The sequence below is a fragment of the Triticum aestivum genome, chromosome 6A (genome assembly GCF_018294505.1).
Source record: "Triticum aestivum cultivar Chinese Spring chromosome 6A, IWGSC CS RefSeq v2.1, whole genome shotgun sequence".
In the NCBI taxonomy this organism is placed as follows: Eukaryota; Viridiplantae; Streptophyta; class Magnoliopsida; order Poales; family Poaceae; genus Triticum; species Triticum aestivum.
In genome coordinates, this window is record NC_057809.1 from 523,111,534 (window position 1) to 523,135,191 (window position 23,658).

General features: G+C 47.7%; 2 protein-coding genes across 2 annotated transcripts; both read left to right on the forward strand.

Annotated features, from left to right (window-relative positions):
• Positions 1 to 8,742: 8,742 nt before the first annotated feature.
• On the forward strand, positions 8,743 to 10,313 carry LOC123130892 (uncharacterized). The gene is made up of 2 exons (XM_044550682.1): positions 8,743 to 9,380; positions 9,500 to 10,313. Exons 1-2 carry the CDS (start codon positions 8,743 to 8,745, stop codon positions 10,305 to 10,307), a joined length of 1,446 nt encoding a protein of 481 aa, XP_044406617.1. The 3' UTR covers positions 10,308 to 10,313.
• Positions 10,314 to 21,309: 10,996 nt separating this feature from the next.
• Positions 21,310 to 22,874, forward strand: LOC123130893 (uncharacterized). The gene is made up of 2 exons (XM_044550683.1): positions 21,310 to 21,947; positions 22,067 to 22,874. Exons 1-2 carry the CDS (start codon positions 21,310 to 21,312, stop codon positions 22,872 to 22,874), a joined length of 1,446 nt encoding a protein of 481 aa, XP_044406618.1.
• The last annotated feature ends 784 nt before the right edge of the window (positions 22,875 to 23,658 follow it).

A 23,658-nucleotide genomic window follows, 5' to 3' on the forward strand; every position in this document is an offset into this window, starting at 1 on the left:
TGTTTGATCATGTTGCTTGTGAGAGAGGTTTTAGTCAACGGGTCTGAACCTTTCAGATCCGTGTGTGCTTTACAAATCTCTATGTCATCTCCTAGATGTAGCTACCACGCTCTATTTGGAGCTATTCCAAACAACTGTTCTACTTGGAGCTATTCTAAATTATTGCTCCATTATATGTATCCGGTCTCTCCACTCAGAGCTATCGGGATAGGTGTCAAGCTTGCATCATCGTAACCTTTACGACGAACTCTTTTACCACCTCCATAATCAAGAAAATTCCTTAGTCCACTAGTTACTAAGGATAACTTTGACCGCTGTCCTGTGAGCCATTCTTGGATCACTCTTGTACCCCTTGACTGACTCATGGCAAGGCACACTTCAGGTGCGGTACACAGCATAGCATACTGTAGAGCCTACGTCTAAAGCATAGGGGACGACCTTCGTCCTTTCTCTCTATTCTGCCGTGGTCGAGCTTTAAGTCTTAACTTCGTACCTTACAACTCAGGCAAGAACTCCTTCTTTGACTGGTCCATCTTGAACACCTTCAAGATCATGTCAAGGTATGTGCTCATTTGAAAGTATTATTAAGCATTTTGATCTATCCTTATAGATCTTGATGCTTAATGTTCAAGTAGCTTAATCCAGGTTTTCTATTGAAAAACACCTTTCAAATAACCCTATATGCTTTCTAGAAATTCTACATCATCTCTGATCATCAATATGTCAACAACATATACTCATCAGAAATTCTATAGTGCTCCCACTCACTTCTTTGGAAATACAAGTTTCTCATAAACTTTGTATAAATCCAAAATCTTTGATCATCTCATCAAAGCGTACATTCCAACTCCGAGATGCTTACTCCGGTCCTTAGAAGGATCGCTGGAGCTAGCATACCTTTTAGCATCCTTAGGATCGATAAAACTTTTCTGATTGTATTGCATACAACCTTTCCTTACGAAAACTAGTAAGGAAACTTGTCTTGACATCCATCTGCCAGATTTCATAAATGCAGCTAATGCTAACATGATTCCGATGGACTTTAAGCATCGCTACGAGTGAGAAAATCTCATCATAGTCAACTCCTTGAACTTGTCGGAAAACACTTCGCCACAAGTCGAGCTTCATAGATGGTGACATTACCATCCACGTCCGTCTTCTTCTTAAAGATCCATTTATCTTAATGGCTTGCCGATCATCGGACAAGTCCACCAAAGTCCATGGATCCGTTCTCGGATTTTATGGCCTCGAGCCATTTATCGGAATCCGGGCCCACCATCGCTTCTCCATAGCTCGTAGGTTCATTGTTGTCCAGCAACATGACTTTCAAGACAGGATTACGTACCACTCTGAAGTAGTACACATCCTTGTCATCCTACGAGGTTTGGGAGTGACTTGATCCGAAGTTTCATGATCAATATCATAAGCTTCCACTTCAATTGGTGTAGGTGCCACAGGAACAATCTTCCTGTGCCCTGCCACACACTAGTTGAAGAGACGGTTCAATAACCTCATCAAGTCTCCACCATCCTCCCACTCAACTCTTTCGAGAGAAACCTTTCCTCGAGAAAGGACCCGATTCAAGAAACAATCCATATTGCTTTCGGATCTGAATTAGGAGGTATACCCAACTGTTTTGGTTTTCCTATGAAGATGCATTTTATCCGCTTTGGGTTCGAGCTTATCAACCTGAAACTTTTTCATATAAGCGTCGCAGCCCCAAACTTTTAAGAAACGACAACTTAGGTTTCTCTAAACCATAATTCATACGGTGTCATCTCATCGGAATTACGTGGTGCCCTATTTAAAGTGAATGTGGTTGTCTCTAATGCCTAACCCATGGACAATAGTGGTAATTCGATAAGAGACATCATGGTACGCACCATATCCAATAGGGTGCAACTATGATGTTCGGACACACCATCACACTATGGTGTTCCAGGCGGTATTAATTGTGAAACAATTTCCACAATGTCTTAATTGTGTGCCAAAACTCGTAACTTAGATATTCATCTCTATGATCATATCATAGACATTTTATCCTCTAATGATCTTCTACTTCACTCTGAAATTATTTGAACCATTCAATAATTCGGACATGTGTTTCATCAAGTAAATATTCTCAACATCTACTCGAATCATCTGTGAAGTAAGAACATAACGATATTCACTGCATGCCTCAGCACTCATTGGACTGCACACATCAAAATGTGTTACTTCCAACAAGTTGCTATCTTGTTCCATCTTACTGAAACCGAGGCTTTTCACTCATCTTGCCCATGTGGTATGATTTGCATATCTCAAGTGATTCAAAATCAAGTGAGTTCAAACGGTCCATTTGCATGGAGTTTCTTCATGCATATATACCAATAGACATGGTTCGCATGTCTCAAACTTTTCAAAAACGAGTGAGTCCAAAGATCCATCAACATGGAGCTTCTTCATGCGTTTTATACCATTATGACTTATATGGCAGTGCCACAAGTAAGTGGTACTATCATTACTATCTTATATCTTTTGGCATGAAAATGTGTATCACTACGACCGAGATTCAATAAACCATTCCTTTAGGTGCAAGACCATTGAAGGTATTATTCAAAAATAGAGTAACCATTATTCTCCTTAAATGAATAACCGTATTGCGATAGACATAATCCAATCATGTCTATGCTCAACGCAAACACCAATCTCGGTGGTAGAGGGAGCGTGCGATGCTTGATCATATCAACCTTGGAAACACTTCCAACATATATCGTCAGCTCACCTTTAGCTAGTCTCCGTTTATTCCGTAGATTTTATTTCGAGTTACTAACACTTAGCAACCGAACCGGTATCCAATACCCTGGTGCTACTAGGAGTACTAGTAAAGTACACATTAACATAATGTATATCCAATATACTTCTATCGACTTTGCCAGCCTTCTCATCTACCAAGTATCTAGGGTAATCCTGCTCCAGTGGTTGTTCCCCTTATTACAGAAGCACTTAGTCTCGGGTTTGGGTTCAACCTCGGGTTTCTTCATTGGTGCAGCAGCTGATTTGCCATTTCATGAAGTATCCCTTTGTTCCCTTGCCCTTCTTGAAACTAGTGGTTTCACCAACCATCAACAATTGATGCTCCTTCTTGATTTCTACTTTCGCGATGTCAAACAACGCGAATACCTCAAGGATCATCATCTCTATCCTTGATATGTTATAGTTCATCACGAAGCTCTAGCAACTTAATGACTTTGGAGAACCATCACTATCTCATCTGGAAGATCAACTCCCACTCAGTTCAAGTGATTGTTGCACTCAGACAATCTGAGCACAAGCTCAACGATTGAGCTTTTCTCTCTTAGTTTGCAGGTTAAGAAAATCGTCGGAGGTCTCATACCTCTTGACGTGGGCACGAGCCTGAAATCCCAATTTCAGCCCTCGAAACATCTCATATGTTCCGCGACATTTCGAAAACGTCTTTGGTGCCTATACTCTAAACCATTTAACTGAACTATCACGTAGTTATCAAAACGTGTATGTTCGATGTTCGCAACATCGACAAACGACGTTTGGGGTTCAGCACACTGAGCGGTGCATTAAGGACATAAGCTCTCTACTGTCCGCATAATTGCTACTATCAACTTTCAACTATATTTTCTCTAGGAACATATCTAAACAGTAGAACTACAGCGCGAGCTTACGACATAATTTGTAAAAGGTCTTTTGACTATGTTCAGGATAATTAAGTTCATCTTATGAACTCCCACTCAGATAGACATCCCTCTAGTCATCTAAGTGATTACATGATCCGAGTCAACTAGGCCGTGTCCGATCATCACGTGAGACGGACTAGTCAACGTCGGTGAACATCTTCATGTTGATCGTATCTACTATACGACTCATGCTCGACCTTTCGGTCTCTGTGTTCCGAGGCCATGTCTGTACATGCTAGGCTCGTCAAGTTAACCCTAAGTGTTTTCGCTGTGTAAAACTGTCTTACACCCGTTGTATGTGAACGTAAGAATCTATCACACCCGATCATCACGTGGTGCTTCGAAACGACGAACTGTAGCAACGGTGCACAGTTAGGGGAGAACACTTCTTGAAATTTTAATGAGGGATCATCTTATTTACTACCGTCGTTCTAAGCAAACAAGATGCATAAACATGATAAACATCACATGCAATCAAATAGAGTAGTGACATGATATGGCCAATATCATATAGCTCCTTTGATCTTCATCTTCGGGGCTCCATGATCATCTTGTCACCGGCATGACACCATGATCTCCATCATCATGATCTCCATCATCGTGTCTTCATGAAGTTGTCACGCCAACGACTACTTCTACTTCTATGACTAACGCGTTTAGCAATAAAGTAAAGTAGTTTACATGGCGTTCTTCAATGACACGCAGGTCATACAAAAAATAAAGACAACTCCTATGGCTCCTGCCGGTTGTCATACTCATCGACATGCAAGTCGTGAATCCTATTACAAGAACATGATCAATCTCATACATCACATATCATTCATCACATTCTTCTTGGCCATATCACATCACATATCATACCCTGCAAAAACAAGTTAGACGTCCTCTAATTGTTGTTGCATGTTTTACGTGGCTGCTATGGGTTTCTAGCAAGAACGTTTCTTACCTACGCATGAACCACAACGTGATATGCCAATTGCTATTTACCCTTCATAAGGACCCTTTTCATCGAATCCGATCCGACTAAAGTGGGAGAGACAGACACCCGCCAGCCACCTTATGCAACTAGTGCATGTTTGTCGGTGGAACCGGTCTCACGTAAGCGTACGTGTAAGGTTGGTCCGGGCCGCTTCATCCCACGATGCTGCCGAATCAAGATAAGACTAGTAACGGCAAGCATATTGAACAATATCGACGCCCACAACTACTTTGTGTTCTACTCGTGCAAAGAATCTACGCAATAGACCTAGCTCATGATGCCACTGTTGGGGAACGTAGCAGAAATTCAAAATTTTCCTACACGTCACCAAGATCTATCTATGGAGAAACCAGCTACGAGTAGAAGGAGAGTGCATCTACATACCCTTGTAGATCGCTAAGCGGAAGCGTTCAAGTGAATGGGGTTGATGGAGTCGTACTCGTCGTGATTCAGATCACCGATGATCCTAGTGCCGAACGGACGGCACCTCCGTGTTCAACACACATACAGCTCGACGATGTCTCCCACGCCTTGAACCAGCAAGGAGAGAGGGAGAGGTTGAGGAAGACTCCATCCAGCAGCAGCACAACGGCGTGGTGGTGATGGAGGAGCGTGGCAATCCTGCAGGGCTTCGCCAAGCACCATGGGAGAGGAGGAGGAGGGAGAGGGGCAAGGCTGCACCAACGAGAGATCAAATCGCGTGTTATGGGCAGCCCCATGCCTCAATATATATAGGGGGGAAGGGGGCTGCGCCCCCTTTAGGGTTTTCCCACCCCCTAGGGGCGGCGGCCAGCCCTAGATGGGTTTTGGGGTGCGGCCAAGAGGGGGGGGAGGAGTCCATCCTCCCCAAGGCACCTCGGAGGTGCCTTCCCCCTTGAGGACTCTTCCCTCTAGGGTTCCCTAGGCGCATGGGCCTCTTGGGGCTGGTGCCCTTGGCCCATGTAGGCCAAGGCGCACCCCCTACAGCCCATGTGGCCCCCCGGGGCAGGTGGCCCCACCCGGTGGGCCCCCGGGACCCTTCCGGTGGTCCCGGTACAATACCGATGACCCCGAAACTTGTCCCGATGGCCGAAACAGGACTTCCTATATATAAATCTTTACCTCCGGACCATTCCGGAACTCCTCGTGACGTCCGGGATCTCATCCAGGACTCCGAACAACATTCGGTTACCACATACAAGCTTCCTTTATAACCCTAGCGTCATCGAACCTTAAGTGTGTAGACCCTACGGGTTCGGGAGACATGCAGACATGACCGAGACGTTCTCCGGTCAATAACCAACAGCGGGATCTGGATACCCATGTTGGCTCCCACATGTTCCACGATGATCTCATCGGATGAACCACGATGTCAAGGACTCAATCGATCCCGTATACAATTCCCTTTGTCTAGCGGTATTTTACTTGCCCGAGATTCGATCGTCGGTATACCGATACCTTGTTCAATCTCGTTACCGGCAAGTCACTTTACTCGTTCCGTAACACATCATCCCGTGATCAACTCCTTGGTCACATTGCGCATATGATGATGTCCTACCGAGTGGGCCCAGAGATACCTCTCCGTTTACACGGAGTGACAAATCCCAGTCTCGATCCATATAAAACAATAGATACTTTCGGAGATACCTGTAGTGCATCTTTATAGTCACCCAGTTACGTTGTGACGTTTGATACACCCAAAGCACTCCTACGGTATCCAGGAGTTACACGATCTCATGGTCAAAGGAAGAGATACTTGACATTGGCAAAGCTCTAGCAAATGAACTACACGATCTTTTGTGCTAGTCTTAGGATTGGGTCTTGTCCATCACATCATTCTCCTAATGATGTGATCCCGTTATCAACGACATCCAATGTCCATAGCCAGGAAACCATGACTATCTGTTGATCACAACGAGCTAGTCAACTAGAGGCTCACTAGGGACATATTGTGGTCTATGTATTCACACGTGTATTACGATTTCCGGATAATACAGTTATAGCATGAATAAAAGACTATTATCATGAACAGAGAAATATAATAATAACTTATTTATTATTGCCTCTAGGGCATATTTCCAACAGCATCATACCCGTCATCCCCCCACTGGCCTCGGGGCGGATCAGTGGGCTCTCTATTGGTAGAATACTGTCTTGTCTGAGTCGGACCTGACCGGTTTTGCGTCGGCCTCGCAACGTGATGGGGCGGAGGTGCGGCCCGAGGCTGATTGCTCGATAGCATGGATGGGTACTTGCCCCGGTGGCCGAGCGCCCACAAGGCCAACGCCGCGACCCTGGGTGCCTGGCGGCACACCACCGCCCGCCAGCGGCCTCTGGCCAGGCTGCCCCAGGGCCCCGCGCCCCGCGCTCATCGCCGGCGGCAGTGCCGCACTGCCCGGCTACGGAGCAGCCCCACCCCGACCAACAGCAGCAGCGGCCGGCTGCTTCTTAGCGGGCGGCGCCGCAGCCCCGCGGCCTGCCATGGACCCAAGAGGAGGAATGCGCGCCGCTCTCCCCGGGCCACAGCGGCGAAACCCCGGCGTGCCTCCCCGGCGCAAACTAGGGCACAGCGACGGCGGCCGAACGTACATGACCTGGAGATCGATCGCACGCATGCAGGGATTCTGTACGTATACGGTCGCCCCCACAGAATCCTCGTTAGGCTGGGCCACGCACCCAGTTAACGACCCAGGTGGATCTGCCGCGATGGGCCTCATACCCATCGGCAGGCCGGCCCACGTCTCCCGATGCCTGATCGGGGCCACTGAGGCCCAAGATCGAATTCAAACGGCGAGACTTGTCGGCACGGATCTCGCTGATCCCTCTGATCAGCGGCGAAGCCCGTCTGGCTGCACGAACAGTGCCCGAACTCGCCACCGGCGGCCGGCCAATCTTTCCCTTCTTCTTTCGCGTCACTAAAGTCCAATCATCCGACAAAAATTGAGACAAGGTCATAGGTTCTCTACTTACCTTAGGGATCGGTCCGATCCAGGGCTTCATAGCCGGCTTGGAGTTTTCAAAATTTGAGCGACGTCGAACGATCTTAATCATGGGCTCCGGCAACAGCCCGACAGCCGGCAAAGCCATGACCCTAGAGGGGACACACTCCGCTTGATCTTCGTCGTCGCTCTCCAGAAGCGCCCAAAAACGTCCTCCCGGTCTTGCCTGAATCGACTCCGACAGATCGATCACCTCGGATGCCTTCGAACGTAGGTCTATCTGCACATACTCGCCAACAACTATGTTATAATCATCAAGCTTGAATTGAAGACCTACCTCAATCACGTTTCCGACTGGAAGATAATCGCCGGCGAGGACGTCATTCTCCAGATCGAGAAGAACCACCCATCTTGAATGATGGGTGAATCGAAGCCGCCCTTCGATCCACACACCAGGATCCATCACGAGAGAGAACGATACTCGCCATTGCGACCACCGGCGCTCCTCCCGCCCGATCTCACGCCTCGGCTCACCACGGCCCCCTCCCGATCCCGTAGACCCCTCCTTTCTCTCCAACGGCGCCGCCGCAGGTGAAGTAGGAGATCTCGATGGGATCAGGTGTGACCCCCAGCGCTGAGATGCAGCGCGGATTGGGGCGCCGGCGGTGAGAGACCGATCCCCTCAGGCGGCCTTGGGTTCTGTCTTGTAGACTGTAGTCGCGTCCTTGGGTAACAACGTGATTGACCCGCAAGAAAATCCTATCCGCGCTTGTCTTACTCGGACGGCAAACTTGACCAGTACGATGACGGATAACCATACACGGTAGCCTAGCTGGGTCGAGTCTTTGAGGTTGACGAAGACCTTGACGTATTGCATCAAGCTGAACTGACCTGTCTTACCGTTAGTTTCTTGCTTCTGTACCAATTCAATGTTGAAAGCTGAGTTTTTTTATTTTTTATTTATTTTGCGGGTGAACTAGGATCTTTCTTCTTGGCTCCTTGATCCCGTAGTAGATTTTCTTCATAAATGTGATGCCATAGTCCTGAAGTAAAAGCTTGTTCATCTCTCCGTTCTAGGTCTAGTATATGTGACACATACAACGTGCATAACTCACTCTTTCTCTTTCCTACACCTAGCTCAGAAGATTTGGAAATGGATCTTGCAATATCTGCCGTTACAGGTGACCTCGCCAGCCGATTCATCTCTTTTCTCATGAACAAATACACGGATCATGTATGCTCAGAGGAGAAGGCGGAGAGGCTACAACAACTCTTGTTGAGAGTTCACACGGTCGTCGAGGAGGCGGACGGACGATGCATCACCAACTCTTGTATGCTCATGCAGTTGAAGCAGCTATCGTCAGCCATGTACCAAGGGTACCATGTGTTGGACAACGTCAGGTACAAGCAACATAAGGAGGCATCCAAGGACTTGGTGAGCGATTCATCTACCTCGTCCGATTATATCATTCCTTTCAAACGTGCTCGGACAGCCTATTCTTCGACAAACAAGGCCTCCAACTCGGGATTACAAAGTGCACTTGAGAATCTGGAAGGTGCTGTTACTGACATGGTGGAGTTTGTTGTGCTTTTGGGCGGATGCGAGCGCATCTCCCGGAGACCGTATGATGCCTATCTTCAGGTCGACAACTTCATGTTTGGTCGGCATGTCGAGAAGCAGAAGATCATCAACTTCTTGCTGCAAGAGAACATACCCGGTCCTCCGGCAGTGCTACCAGTCGTTGGTGGACGTGGAGTTGGGAAGAAAACTCTTGTTGCACATGTATGCAGGTATTTTTTTTGCAAAACTCATCTGCCTCGTCTGATTATATCATTCCTTTCAAACGTGCTTGCGCAACCAAAATAGTTGTTCGCCAAACAAGGCCTCCAATAGTTGCACATGTATGCAGGTATGACAGGGTGCGTTCTCACTTTGCAGTTATTTTGCACCTGAACGGAGACGGTCTTACGAGAATAACAGACCATGGAATTCCATCAGGGAGGACACTGGTAGTTGTCGAGTTTGCTTCCGATGTAGATGATGATGACTGGAAAATATTTTATTCATCTGTTATGTGCATGGACAGAGGAAACAAAGTGATAATCTTAGGCCGAAATGAAAGCTTGAAGAAACTTGGGACTGTCCAGAGTATATCTCTGAACCGTCTGGCATTCGAGGAGTATAGGTACCTGCTCAAGACGTTCGCATTCGGAAGCCTGAAGCCAGGAGACCATCTGTGGTTAGCAACGATAGTGGAAGAGTTCGCTGTGGTGTTGGAAGGATCACTTGTTTCAGCTAACTTGCTTGGATATGCAGTGAGAAACAATCTAAATGCCCATTTCTGGCTTAGCACATTGAACAAGATCAGAATCACAAGGAAGATGATCATGTCCAGGTTTGGCTGCCATCCAAATGGCCTTTTCGATCAAGACCGTCCGGTGCACTTTGGCTCTCACCACCTCTTGTCTCCTGCTGCTCGCCTTATACCCTCTGCTAGCTGTCTGGATAGTAGTCTACCCAAAGTCATATTTGGGGACGTACTAGCAGAACCAGGCCATATTGCTCCAACGAAGCGAGATTTTAGGCTGATCTCTTGGGAATCAAGGTTACCACCATATACTGCGTTTGTTCATCTGTCTCGCTTTGTTCCAAGTTGTGTGGATGATAAGCCTGAAGCACCCTTGTCAGGGAGGAAGCGTCTGGGGCCATCTGCGTAGTCTCATGCCACATATCTTCAAGTAGCATTTATAGATCTTATGAGATATTTAAATCTCTGAGTATAATGTAAAGATAAACATAACAAATTGATCATAATCACCTTTTTCAGTTTGGACAAGAGTCACAGGAAAAGTTATATGTGCCATGGGTTGGTTCATAGGGATGGGGTCCGAACTGGCAGCGTATGTACAATATTGATTATGTTGTTTAGTATAGGAACCTAACTATCTCTGTAAGAACATGTTATGAGCTTTTATTCGTCAATGGTAGGTGTGATCACTGAGAGTGACTTTTTGTGTAAAAAAGCATAACATGATAGCAGCGCTGCATTGAAGTAGTCGCGCGCTTACTACTCCTGTGGCGTTGCTGTCATCCAACGGTCACCAGCGCGCTGATCAGACGGCTGATTCATAGCAGCCGCCAAAAATTAATCATAGCTTTTTCTTATCTCTAGATTTAACCGAGCAACTACACCCTTTTGTCCTGCTAAACCTGATAAGTAACTCATTTTTTTCTTAAAGCATGGCAATTATACATGTTAAAACCTAGCAACTTGTCTATAAATCAGTGCTTAAAACCCGGCAACCCCTGCCAAAAAGTTCCCCGACAACCAAACTAACTTGGCAACCATGTGTATACATCTGGCAATTACGCTTGATTAAACCTGATAATCATGTGTGTGTGTGTGTGTGTGTATGTATGGCAAGTGGCAACCCCCGTGTGTAGGATGACAAACCAAAGGTTGTGCAAGCATGACAAGTTACACAAAATACACATGAAAACTTGATATAATTAATCTGGCAACTAGGGAAGCAACTAGTGGCGGAGCTACAAAAAATATGTTGGGCGGGCCTGATAGTACAAACAACACTACCAAATTAAAAATCAATGCATTAATATGGGCTAGACTTCGTGCCATTTTTTTTCTCCAACCCAGGGCGGGCCATGGCCCTTTCAGCCTTGCTGAAGCTCTGCCGGTGGAAGCAACCATAGCAATTATCCCGGCAGCCACAGTTTTGCAAAAATGGAAAGCTGTATGAAACAACGTGGTAGTTGACACAACTAAATTCTTAACCAAGCATGCAACACATCACGATGACTGCATGTAAATAATAGGCAAGTAAGTACAATAACCTGACAAGTACTGGCAATTTGTTTATTGGAACACATCAAAATGGAATCTAATTTGCAAATCTCACCACGACAAAGCCAACGATAATAGTAAATCATGCATCCAAAAAACATAGACCATCATTCAAATTATTATTGCAAAACGTCTTAGACCGATTAGAATTTCTGATGTTTGAAACTAAATGAGCCGGTTGATATTATTGCAAATTGCAGCACCAAGATTGTGCTTAGCTTAATTAGTCGTACTCAAATAAGGTAGCCCTGGCCTAGCTGCCTATGGGCGAAGCAATCCGCGAACTACGGTGTGGCTACTCTTGTACGGATCATATTTTCAGTCTTTGTATGAATGATTTGCCTTGTTAAGTTAACCAATCTCCCATTCCCCACAAAAAAATATGGTACTCCTACTACCTTCATCCAATAATGTGTGCATATACATTTTTGGGGGACATTTACATTCCCCCCTAACTTGAATCCACTACCGATATTTGCCCCTAATTTTTTTTGTTCTGTTCAAATTTGCCCCTAATTTTTTGGTGTGCTCATATTTGCCCTTACCAAAGCATTTTAGGTCACCCGGATGCCCTTCCATCAGGTGAAGGTTGTTTGACCGTTACTTAAAAAATTCATATGAACTCAGAAAAATGTAATAAAGATATCAAAATGTTCAGTGAAACATCACTCATATGTGTATGTCATTTGCATTCATGAAAAACACTATTTAAACCTAATAACATTAATAATTTGTTTAGGATGAATGCAAATAAATGAACATATATATAGGTGATCAATGTAAATGACATACGTGATAGCTAGTGTTTTTTCAAGCATTTTGATATCTTATTTGCATTTTTCTGATTCATATGAATTTTCAAAGTAGCTGTCAAACGACGGAAGAGCATTCAGGCGACCTAAAATGCTTTTAGGGGCAAATATCAGTAGTGGGTTAAAGTTAGGGGCACAAATTCAATTGGCTTTTTTTCAAAAGTTAAACTATAAACCTTGACCAAATTTCGAAAGAAAAATATATACATTTAGAATATCAAATTCATATCATTAGACAAGGTCCTGAGATATATTTTCGTGTTAGATATTTTTTAGTACTGTATTATAAAATTTGTTAAACTTTGCTAAGCTTGACACACAAAAAATATATCTAAATACGCTACATTTTGAGACGAAGGAAGTACTAGCGTCCAATAGTTTTGGTCAGTTCACACACTTTTTTTTTAAAAGGGGGACTCCCCGGCCTCTGCATCAGAGTGATGCATACGGCCATTTTATTAACCAAATAAAGCAGTGCAAACATGGTTCCAAGGTCTCCAAAAGTAATGAAAAAGTAAAGAAAGTTCACACAGAGCCAAAACGGGCTAGAAACACCAACTAGCCATGAAAAGATGCCACAACCGGCTGGCTAAAACTAGGTAGGTAAACTAAATGCCTATCCTATTACATGACCGCCATCCAAACCGGTTGAAGATATCCCGAGCTACCATCTCCCAGCGGAAAGATCCAGTAACCAAATGCTCCCTGGCCTCCGTCGGGGTGAGTAGCGACCACGAATGGATCAGTGCCGTAGTTCGGAATATAACCTGCAAAAAGTGGATACATGATATTCTGTTAAAAAACCAAATCATTTCTGCAAGTCCAGATAGTCCACATCAAAGCGCAAACACCAATCTGAATGTGTCTCGCTAAGTCAGGCTCAATCCCATTAAGCCATGTCCCAAATAATGCGTTAACAGAATTCGGTGGATTGATATTAAAAGCAATGTGGATCATCTGCCGAAATACTTTGGCCAACGGGTAATCAAAAAAGAGGTGTTTGATTGTCTCATCCCGATCACAGAAACTACACCTAGTAGGTCCTGTCCAATTACGCTTTATCAAGTTGTCCTTGATTAAAATAACTTGTTTATGGACAAACCACATAAACACTTTTATTTTCAAAGGAACTTTGACATCCCAAACATGCTTGGAGGTAGGAATGGAGTTTGAATTTATAACATCAATATACATTGATTTAACTGTGAATACTCCAGACTTAGTCAGTTTCCAGCGTAGTTCATCGGGTTGTTGAGAAAGCTGGACCTCCATCAGTCTCCTAACTAGATGGAGCCATTCTTCCCAACGATTGCCCGCTAGCGTCCGTCGGAACTAAATATTAAGGGGGATAGATTGAAATACCGATGCGACGAACACCTCACGTCGTTGAACAATACGGTACAAAGACGGATATTGGATGGCCAAGGGTGTGTCACTGAGCCAAGTATCCTCCCAGAAACGTGTACTAGTGCCATTTCCAATGACAAACTTTATCCTATTAAACAAAGATTGTTTAACTTTCATCAGTCCTTTCCAGAAAGGGGAATCGGTCGGCCTGACTGTAACCTGGGACAAAGTTTTTGTCTGGAGGTACTTGCTGCGAAGGATTTGAGCCCACATGGCATCATTCTCCGTTGAGAGCTTCCACAACCACTTGTTAAGAAGGCATCTGTTCTTAACTTCTAGATTCTCAATACCAAGACCCCCTTGGTCTTTCGGTCTACAGATGATATCCCATTTAGCAAGCCGATATTTTCTTTTAAGCTCATCACCCTGCCAAAAGAAACGCGATCGATAGAAGTCCAGTCTCTTCCTAACACCAACTGGGACCTCAAAGAATGATAGGAGAAACATAGGCATACTGGTGAGCACCGAATTTATCAGGATTAATCGGCCTCCGTATGACATGAGCTTGCCCTTCCAGCAACTCAGTTTCTTCTCAAATCGGTCCTCGATGCACTTCCACTCTCTGTTTGTCAGCCTACGATGGTGGATTGGAATACCTAGGTAAGAGAAGGGTAACTCTCCCAACTCGCACCCAAACAATTGCCTATAAGCCTCCTGGTTGTCTTTGGCTCGACCAAAACAGAACAGCTCGCTCTTATGAAAGTTAATCTTTAACCCGGTCAATTGTTCAAATAGGCATAACACAAGCTTCATATTTCTCGCCTTGGCCAAGTCATGCTCCATAAAGATAATTGTATCATCAGCGTACTGAAGGATGGATACACCTCCATCAACAAGATGAGGTACCAATCCACCTACTTGACCATTTTCCTTAGCCCTTCCTATCAGAATTGCTAACATATCCACCACAATGTTAAACAGGATAGGAGACATCGGATCTCCTTGTCTTAGGCATTTATGTGTCTGGAAGTAATGACCTATGTCATCATTAACTTTAATTCCCACACTACCTTTTTGCGTAAATGATTCCACCTGTCGGCGCCAGGCTTCATCAAAACCTTTCATACGCAATGACTGTTGGAGGAATGGCCATTTGACCTTATCATACGCTTTCTCGAAATCCACCTTAAAAATTACTCCATCTAATTTTTTGAAATGGATTTCATGGAGCGTTTCATGCAGGACGACCACCCCTTCAAGGATATTTCTGTCCGGCATGAAAGCAGTTTGGGACTGTTGCACCACAGAATGCGCAATCTGTGTGAGCCTATTAGTCCCGACCTTGGTGAAAATTTTGAAACTAACATTGAGGAGGCAGATCGGCCTGAATTGCTCAATCCTCACAACATCCGTTTTCTTAGGAAGCAATGTGATAGTTCCAAAATTCAAGTGAAATAAGTGAAGCTGTCCAGAGAACAGATCATGGAACATAGGTAGCAAATCCCCCTTAATAATGTGCCAGCACTTTTTATAGAACTCGGCCGGGAATCCATCCGGACCGGGAGCCTTATTGTTTTTCATCTGTGCAATAGCATCAAACACCTCCTTCTCTGAGAACGGGGCAACCAGAATATCATTTCGGCAGCCGATAACTGAGGCACATCCTCAGTCCTGGACTCATCGAGGGACACACAATTATCCTCCGGAGGTCCAAATAACTGCTTATAATACTCGGTAATGCATGTTTTTAGGTTATCTTGTCCTACAATAGTGCCCTCATCTTGTTCAAGCTGAAAGATACACTTCTTTCTGTGCTTACCATTAGCTATCAAATGAAAGAATTGAGTATTCGTGTCCCCTTGGACCACTTTGCGGACTTTAGCACGCAAAGCCCACTTCAATTCTTCTTCGCGGAGCAGTTCTTTCAACCTCTTCTCCGCCTGAGTTTTAACCTGAAGCTCAGCTGGCAGTAAAATCATGGATTCGGCCTTTATGTCCAGAGCCTGTATAAGAGAAAGGAGTCTATCCTTTTCAATCTTATACACACCACTGAGGTGCTTAGCCCAACCTCGTAAGAAACTTCTCAAATGCCTAATCTTATTCTGCCAACGCTCGATCGCAGTCCTACCTCCTGCACCTCTATCCCATTCCCTGGCAATCAAGTCCAAGAACCCCTCGCGTTTGAACAATGACATCTCGAAAGAGAAGGTGTTCTTGTTACCCACGTGGTTCAGCTCCCCTGAGTCTGCGAACAAGGGTGTGTGATCGGATATTCCCCTCGATAGAGCTTGCACCGTAACCAGAGGGAACTTTTGTTCCCACTCCACGCTCGCGAGAACTCGATCAAGTTTTTCATAAGTCGGGTTTGGCAGAGCATTAGCCCAGGTAAACTTTCTATCAGAAAGCTCTATCTCCCTCAAATCCAGGCTTTCAATAATGGTATTGAACATAAACGACCATCTGCCATCAAAGTTATCATTGTTCTTCTCCTCTCTCCTCCTAATGATATTGAAATCACCTCCAACTAAAATTGGAAGCTATTCTGACCCACAGATTCGAACAAGGTCCGCCAGAAACTCCGGTTTAAGCTCGGGCTGTGCGGCACCATAGACCGCCACCAAAGCCCAGTTGAAACCATCTATCTTAGACCTGACTCGAAACTTCACCGCGAAGTCGCCCATCACTACACTTTGGACTTCAAGCAAATCGCATCTCACACCGAGTAAGATACCACCCGATCTTCCTCGCGGAGGGAGGCAGTGCCAATCGAAATCAATACCACCCACAAGAGAGGAAAGAAACTGGGGCACAAAATTATCTCCACCAGTCTCCGATAGAGCAATGAAATCTAAACGCTGCTCTAAGGATGCCTCAGCAAGGAACCTTCTTTTAGCCAAGTCCTTCAGACCTCTGCTATTCCAAAAGATTCCTTTCATATTTCATCATGGAATTTTTTAGTGGTCCGAATCCTAGCACTCCTACGAACCGCGGAATCGGGATAGATCTTCCGTTTCCACTTGTGCTTTGGTTTACTAGGCTCTGACGCTCGGTCCTCATAACCGGGTTCAATTAAACTACCAGTATCATTCTCTAGGGGCACATCATCGTCCTCAGACTCATGACTGGGGGGTGCTAGATCCGCACACAGATTATCGAGCACTCTAACCCCTAACGCACCAATCTCATCATCATTCATTGGTTTAACCGCTGCAAGATTACGAATAGTCTCTAAGGCACGCTCCGCCTCCAAATCTAACAGATCATTCACCGAATTGGTAATCTCACTATCCGTAGCACCTAGTGAAACTCCTAATTGGTTTGCATTATTTATAATCTCCTCATTAAAAAAATGCAATAAAGAATTAGAGATGTTGACGGACATACCAGAAGATAATGCAGCATCCTGAAGCTTGGTCGCCCTCATAGCGCACCGCTGCTGCATATCATCCACCTCCGGGAGCTCGTGGATGCGAGCACTCATCCGTCTTCCCGTCGAGACGGGGTCTGGGATCCCGCCAAAAGCGATAACCTCCTGCCTAGTAAAGCCTGGCACCGAGTCCCTCAAAGGGTCAACCGAGGTTACCGAAGAGGGCAGCTGCGGGCTCCCAAGCCCCTCAGACAGGTGCCCCACGCCGGGGTCCGCGGCCACGGGTACAAACGGAGAGGGGATAACATGGGCCGCCTGCCCGCGCCCTCCTCCCGCCCCACCCGCCGGCGCAAACGGAAGAGCCGTCGGGGAAGGAGAGACGGTCCTCCTGACCGCCTGGGACGAAGGAGGGGCCAGGGCCACCTGCCCCAGCCCCCCTCCCAATGCCGCTACAACCGGAGTAGCGGGAGCCGAGGCTGCCTGCCTCGGGCTCCCTCCCCTGGAGCTAGCCGACTCCAACGTGACCGACCTCACCGGCGTCGGGAAATGGAGGGGGAAAGTCAAGGCCTCCTGCCCCGAACCCCCTCCCTCCAACACCAGCTCAGCCGCAGCAAACCGCACCGGAGCCTCGACCACAGGAGGAACAAGGGAAAGAGAAGCAACCTCCGGCTCCCCCACCCCAACTCCATCCAGAGTCCTCGCCGATGGGGCCCTCACCAAGCGTCCAGGCACAGAACCGCCAGCTCCCTCAAACTCCAACGGAGGAAGCGTGCGCTCAAACATATCATCAGAGTCTACCCGGTCACTCCAAAGTCTGGGCGGCGCAGATGCTGGATCAAAGGACCCAAACCGCAACGAAGTCATAGGCACCAAAGGTGATGCTGCCGGCTCAACCCCGGTCCCATCCCCGGGCAACTGAGCATCTGGGAGAGAGCCGTTAGACCCCTCTCGTGTGGACTCATCAGTCTGTGCCCCATTGGCTCCCGCACCGCCATCTCCTCGTGCATATCAACATCATTCCCATTAACTACATCAGCAAACAGATCAGTGTCCTCAAACTCAATCTCGAGCGGGAACACCTCTCCCCTATAAGTCCAGTTGACCACATCAGACACGAACTCAATATGCAGAATACTGACTAAAAGCCGGGCCACCCCATGAGCCCGGGTAAAAGCCATATCAACTCTCTCCGTCTTCCCAACCATCATACCCAAACTGGCCATAACTCGAACATCCTACAAAGGCTTAGACGGCCCCCCTACAAACCGCAACCAGACCTGCGTAAGCGGCTTTCCCTTAGGCTCCACCTTCTTCCACTCGTGAAACTCCAGAATGCACGAAGTGCCAGGAACTCTACACAAACTAAAGCTCAACAAACGCTGCAAGTCATCCACCGTGGGGAAATCAACCTTAAAAACCTTTTCTTCGAGACCAACCAGCTCCCACCGAAAGTCCCCCGGAGCCAGCTCCTGAAGCCTCTGCACGATCTGAGCCTCAGTCACGTTGCCCTGGGTAGCTTTCACAACCCTGGTGGTCAAACTCTGGGTCTCCTCCAGAATCTCTCGCGCAGCCGGTGACTCAAAGAACACAAGCTCAGCACAGTAGACTCCGTACAAAGTCAGCGACGGAGCCTGGTCACGCAAGAACGGGCACTCCCCCGAGGCATGTTCCGGCTTGCCACATGACTCACACAGCTCGGCCACACACTCAGCAATAAAGTGGCCCTTCTCCCCACAACGATAGCAAAGCATCTTTTCCTTCTTGCGCGCATACTTGGACGCCCTCTCAGCATCCGACCTGTCAGTAGCCTCTGCCACAGTCCCAGTCGCAGGAACCTCAACACTGGCCAAGGCAGTCACAACCTCCATCGCCTGGGAAGGAAGATCAGTGGACGCGTGATCGGCCTCCAGTGCTGACGCCGCGTGCTCAACAACTACCTTAGGCGGAGGCGGGCGGCGAAACCTCCCACGGCCCCCTCCCTGACCACCACGATGACCCTGATAGCCTCCTCTCTGACGGTAGTTTGGGCATGTGGCTCCTTCAACAAATCCGCCTGGAGGGCCGAGAAACGGTCTCTCGGGAGACCCATCACTCCACCAGGCATGGCCACGACCTCCTCCCGTGGACGAGGAACCACGATGCCGTCCCTCACCATACGCATCATACCCGTCATCCCCCCACTGGCCTCGGGGCGGATCAGTGGGCTCTCTATTGGTAGAATACTGTCTTGTCTGAGTCGGACCTGACCGGTTTTGCGTCGGCCTCGCAACGTGATGGGGCGGAGGTGCGGCCCGAGGCTGATTGCTCGATGGCAACGGCACGCCCCCAGAAGGCCGAGGCCCTCCACCACGGCCAGCCGGAACCACACCGGCAACGCCCGGCGCCTGAGGCCGGGGCCCACCACGACCTGCCGCCGGCTGAGCCACAGATGCCGCACTCGGCGCCGGAGGCCTGAGCCCGCCTCTTCCGGCCATAGCATGGATGGGTACTTGCCCCGGTGGCCGAGCGCCCACAAGGCCAACGCCGCGACCCTGGGTGCCTGGCGGCACACCACCGCCCGCCGGCGGCCTCTGGCCAGGCTGCCCCAGGGCCCCGCGCCCCGCGCTCATCGCCGGCGGCAGTGCCGCACCGCCCGGCTACGGAGCAGCCCCACCCCGACCAACAGCAGCAGCGGCCGGCTGCTTCTTAGCGGGCGGCGCCGCAGCCCCGCGGCCTGCCATGGACCCAAGAGGAGGAATGCGCGCCGCTCTCCCCGGGCCACAGCGGCGAAACCCCGGCGTGCCTCCCCGCCGCAAACTAGGGCACAGCGACGGCGGCCGAACGTACATGACCTGGAGATCGATCGCACGCATGCAGGGATTCTGTACGTATACGGTCGCCCCCACAGAATCCTCGTTAGGCTGGGCCACGCACCCAGTTAACGACCCAGGTGGATCTGCCGCGCGATGGGCCTCATACCCATCGGCAGGCCGGCCCACGTCTCCCGATGCCTGATCGGGGCCACTGAGGCCCAAGATCGAATTCAAACGGCGAGACTTGTCGGCACGGATCTCGCTGATCCCTCTGATCGGCGGCGAAGCCCGTCTGGCCGCACGAACAGTGCCCGAACTCGCCACCGGCGGCCGGCCAATCTTTCCCTTCTTCTTTCGCGTCACTAAAGTCCAATCATCCGGCAAAAATTGAGACAAGGTCATAGGTTCTCTACTTACCTTAGGGATCGGTCTGATCCAGGGCTTCATAGCCGGCTTGGAGTTTTCAAAATTTGAGCAACGTCGAACGATCTTAATCATGGGCTCCGGCAACAGCCCGACAGCCGGCAAAGCCATGACCCTGGAGGGGACACACTCCGCTTGATCTTCGTCGTTGCTCTCCAGAAGCGCCCAAAAACGTCCTCCCGGTCTTGCCTGAATCGACTCCGTCAGATCGATCACCTCGGATGCCTTCGAACGTAGGTCTATCTGCACATACTCGCCAACAACTATGTTATAATCATCAAGCTTGAATTGAAGACCTACCTCAATCACGTCTCCGACTGGAAGATAATCGCCGGCGAGGACGTCATTCTCCAGATCGAGAAGAACCACCCATCTTGAATGATGGGTGAATCGAAGCCGCCCTTCGATCCACACACCAGGATCCATCACGAGAGAGAACGATACTCGCCATTGCGACCACCGGCGCTCCTCCCGCCCGATCTCACGCCTCGGCTCACCACGGCCCCCTCCCGATCCCGTAGACCCCTCCTTTCTCTCCAACGGCGCCGCCGCAGGTGAAGTAGGAGATCTCGATGGGATCAGGTGTGACCCCCAGCGCTGAGATGCGGCGCGGATTGGGGCGCCGGCGGTGAGAGACCGATCCCCTCAGGCGGCCTTGGGTTCTGTCTTGTAGACTGTAGTCGCGTCCTTGGGTAACAACGTGATTGACCCGCAAGAAAATCCTATCCGCGCTTGTCTTACTCGGACGGCAAACTTGACCAGTACGATGACGGATAACCATACACGGTAGCCTAGCTGGGTCGAGTCTTTGAGGTTGACGAAGACCTTGACGTATTGCATCAAGCTAAACTGACCTGTCTTACCGTTAGTTTCTTGCTTCTGTACCAATTCAATGTTGAAAGCTGAGTTTTTTTATTTTTTATTTATTTTGCGGGTGAACTAGGATCTTTCTTCTTGGCTCCTTGATCCCGTAGTAGATTTTCTTCATAAATGTGATGCCATAGGCCTGAAGTAAAAGCTTGTTCATCTCTCCGTTCTAGGTCTAGTATATGTGACACATACAACGTGCACAACTCACTCTTTCTCTTTCCTACACCTAGCTCGGAAGATTTGGAAATGGATCTTGCAATATCTGCCGTTACAGGTGACCTCGCCAGCCGATTCATCTCTTTTCTCATGAACAAATACACGGATCATGTATGCTCAGAGGAGAAGGCGGAGAGGCTACAACAACTCTTGTTGAGAGTTCACACGGTCGTCGAGGAGGCGGACGGACGATGCATCACCAACTCTTGTATGCTCATGCAGTTGAAGCAGCTATCGTCAGCCATGTACCAAGGGTACCATGTGTTGGACAACGTCAGGTACAAGCAACATAAGGAGGCATCCAAGGACTTGGTGAGCGATTCATCTACCTCGTCCGATTATATCATTCCTTTCAAACGTGCTCGAACAGCCTATTCTTCGACAAACAAGGCCTCCAACTCGGGATTACAAAGTGCACTTGAGAATCTGGAAGGTGCCGTTACTGACATGGTGGAGTTTGTTGTGCTTTTGGGCGGATGCGAGTGCATCTCCCGGAGACCGTATGATGCCTATCTTCAGGTCGACAACTTCATGTTTGGTTGGCATGTCGAGAAGCAGAAGATCATCAACTTCTTGCTGCAAGAGAACATACCTGGTCCTCCGGCAGAGCTACCAGTCGTTGGTGGACGTGGAGTTGGGAAGAAAACTCTTGTTGCACATGTATGCAGGTATTTTTTTTGCAAAACTCATCTGCCTCGTCTGATTATATCATTCCTTTCAAACGTGCTTGCGCAACCAAAATAGTTGTTCGCCAAACAAGGCCTCCAATAGTTGCACATGTATGCAGGTATGACAGGGTGCGTTCTCACTTTGCAGTTATTTTGCACCTGAACGGAGACGGTCTTACGAGAATAACAGACCATGAAATTCCGTCAGGGAGGACACTGGTAGTTGTCGAGTTTGCTTCCGATGTAGATGATGATGACTGGAAAATATTTTATTCATCTGTTACGTGCATGGACAGAGGAAACAAAGTGATAATCTTAGGCCGAAATGAAAGCTTGAAGAAACTTGGGACTGTCCAGAGTATATCTCTGAACCGTCTGGCATTCGAGGAGTACAGGTACCTGCTCAAGACGCTCGCATTCGGAAGCCTGAAGCCAGGAGACCATCCGTGGTTAGCAACGATAGTGGAAGAGTTCGCTGTGGTGTTGGAAGGATCACTTGTTTCAGCTAACTTGCTTGGATATGCAGTGAGAAACAATCTAAATGCCCATTTCTGGCTTAGCACATTGAACAAGATCAGAATCACAAGGAAGATGATCATGTCCAGGTTTGGCTGCCATCCAAATGGCCTTTTCGATCAAGACCGTCCGGTGCACTTTGGCTCTCACCACCTCTTGTCTCCTGTTGCTCGCCTTATACCCTCTGCTAGCTGTCTGGATAGTAGTCTACCCAAAGTCATATTCGGGGACGTACTAGCAGAACCAGGCCATATTGCTCCAACGAAGGGAGATTTTAGGCCGATCTCTTGGGAATCAAGGTTACCACCATATACTGCGTTTGTTCATCTGTCTCGCTTTGTTCCAAGTTGTGTGGATGATAAGCCTGAAGCACCCTTGTCAGGGAGGAAGCGTCTGGGGCCATCTGCGTAGTCTCATGCCACATATCTTCAAGTAGCATTTATAGATCTTATGAGATATTTAAACCTCTGAGTATAATGTAAAGATAAACATACCAAATTGATCATAATCACCTTTTTTCAGTTTGGACAAGAGTCACAGGAAAAGTTATATGTGCCATGGGTTGGTTCATAGGGATGGGGTCCGAACTGGCAGCGTATGTACAATATTGATTATGTTGTTTAGTATAGGAACCTAACTATCTCTGTAAGAACATGTTATGAGCTTTTATTCGTCAATGGTAGGTGTGATCACCGAGAGTGACTTTTTGTGTAAAAAAGCATAACATGATAGCAGCGCTGCATTGAAGTAGTCGCGCGCTTACTACTCATGTGGCGTTGCTGTCATCCAACGGTCACCAGCGCGCTGATCAGACGGCTGATTCGTAGCAGCCGCCAAAAATTAATCATAGCTTTTTCTTATCTCTAGATTTAACCGAGCAACTACACCCTTTTGTCCTGCTAAACCTGATAAGTAACTCATTTTTTTTCTTAATGCATGGCAATTATACATGTTAAAACCTAGCAACTTGTCTATAAATCAGTGCTTAAAACCCGGCAACCCCTGCCAAAAAGTTCCCCGACAACCAAACTAACTTGGCAACCATGTGTATACATCTGGCAATTACGCTTGATTAAACCTGATAATCATGTGTGTGTGTGTGTGTGTTTATGTATGGCAAATGGCAACCCCCGTGTGTAGGATGACAAACCAAAGGTTGTGCAAGCATGACAAGTTACACAAAATACACATGAAA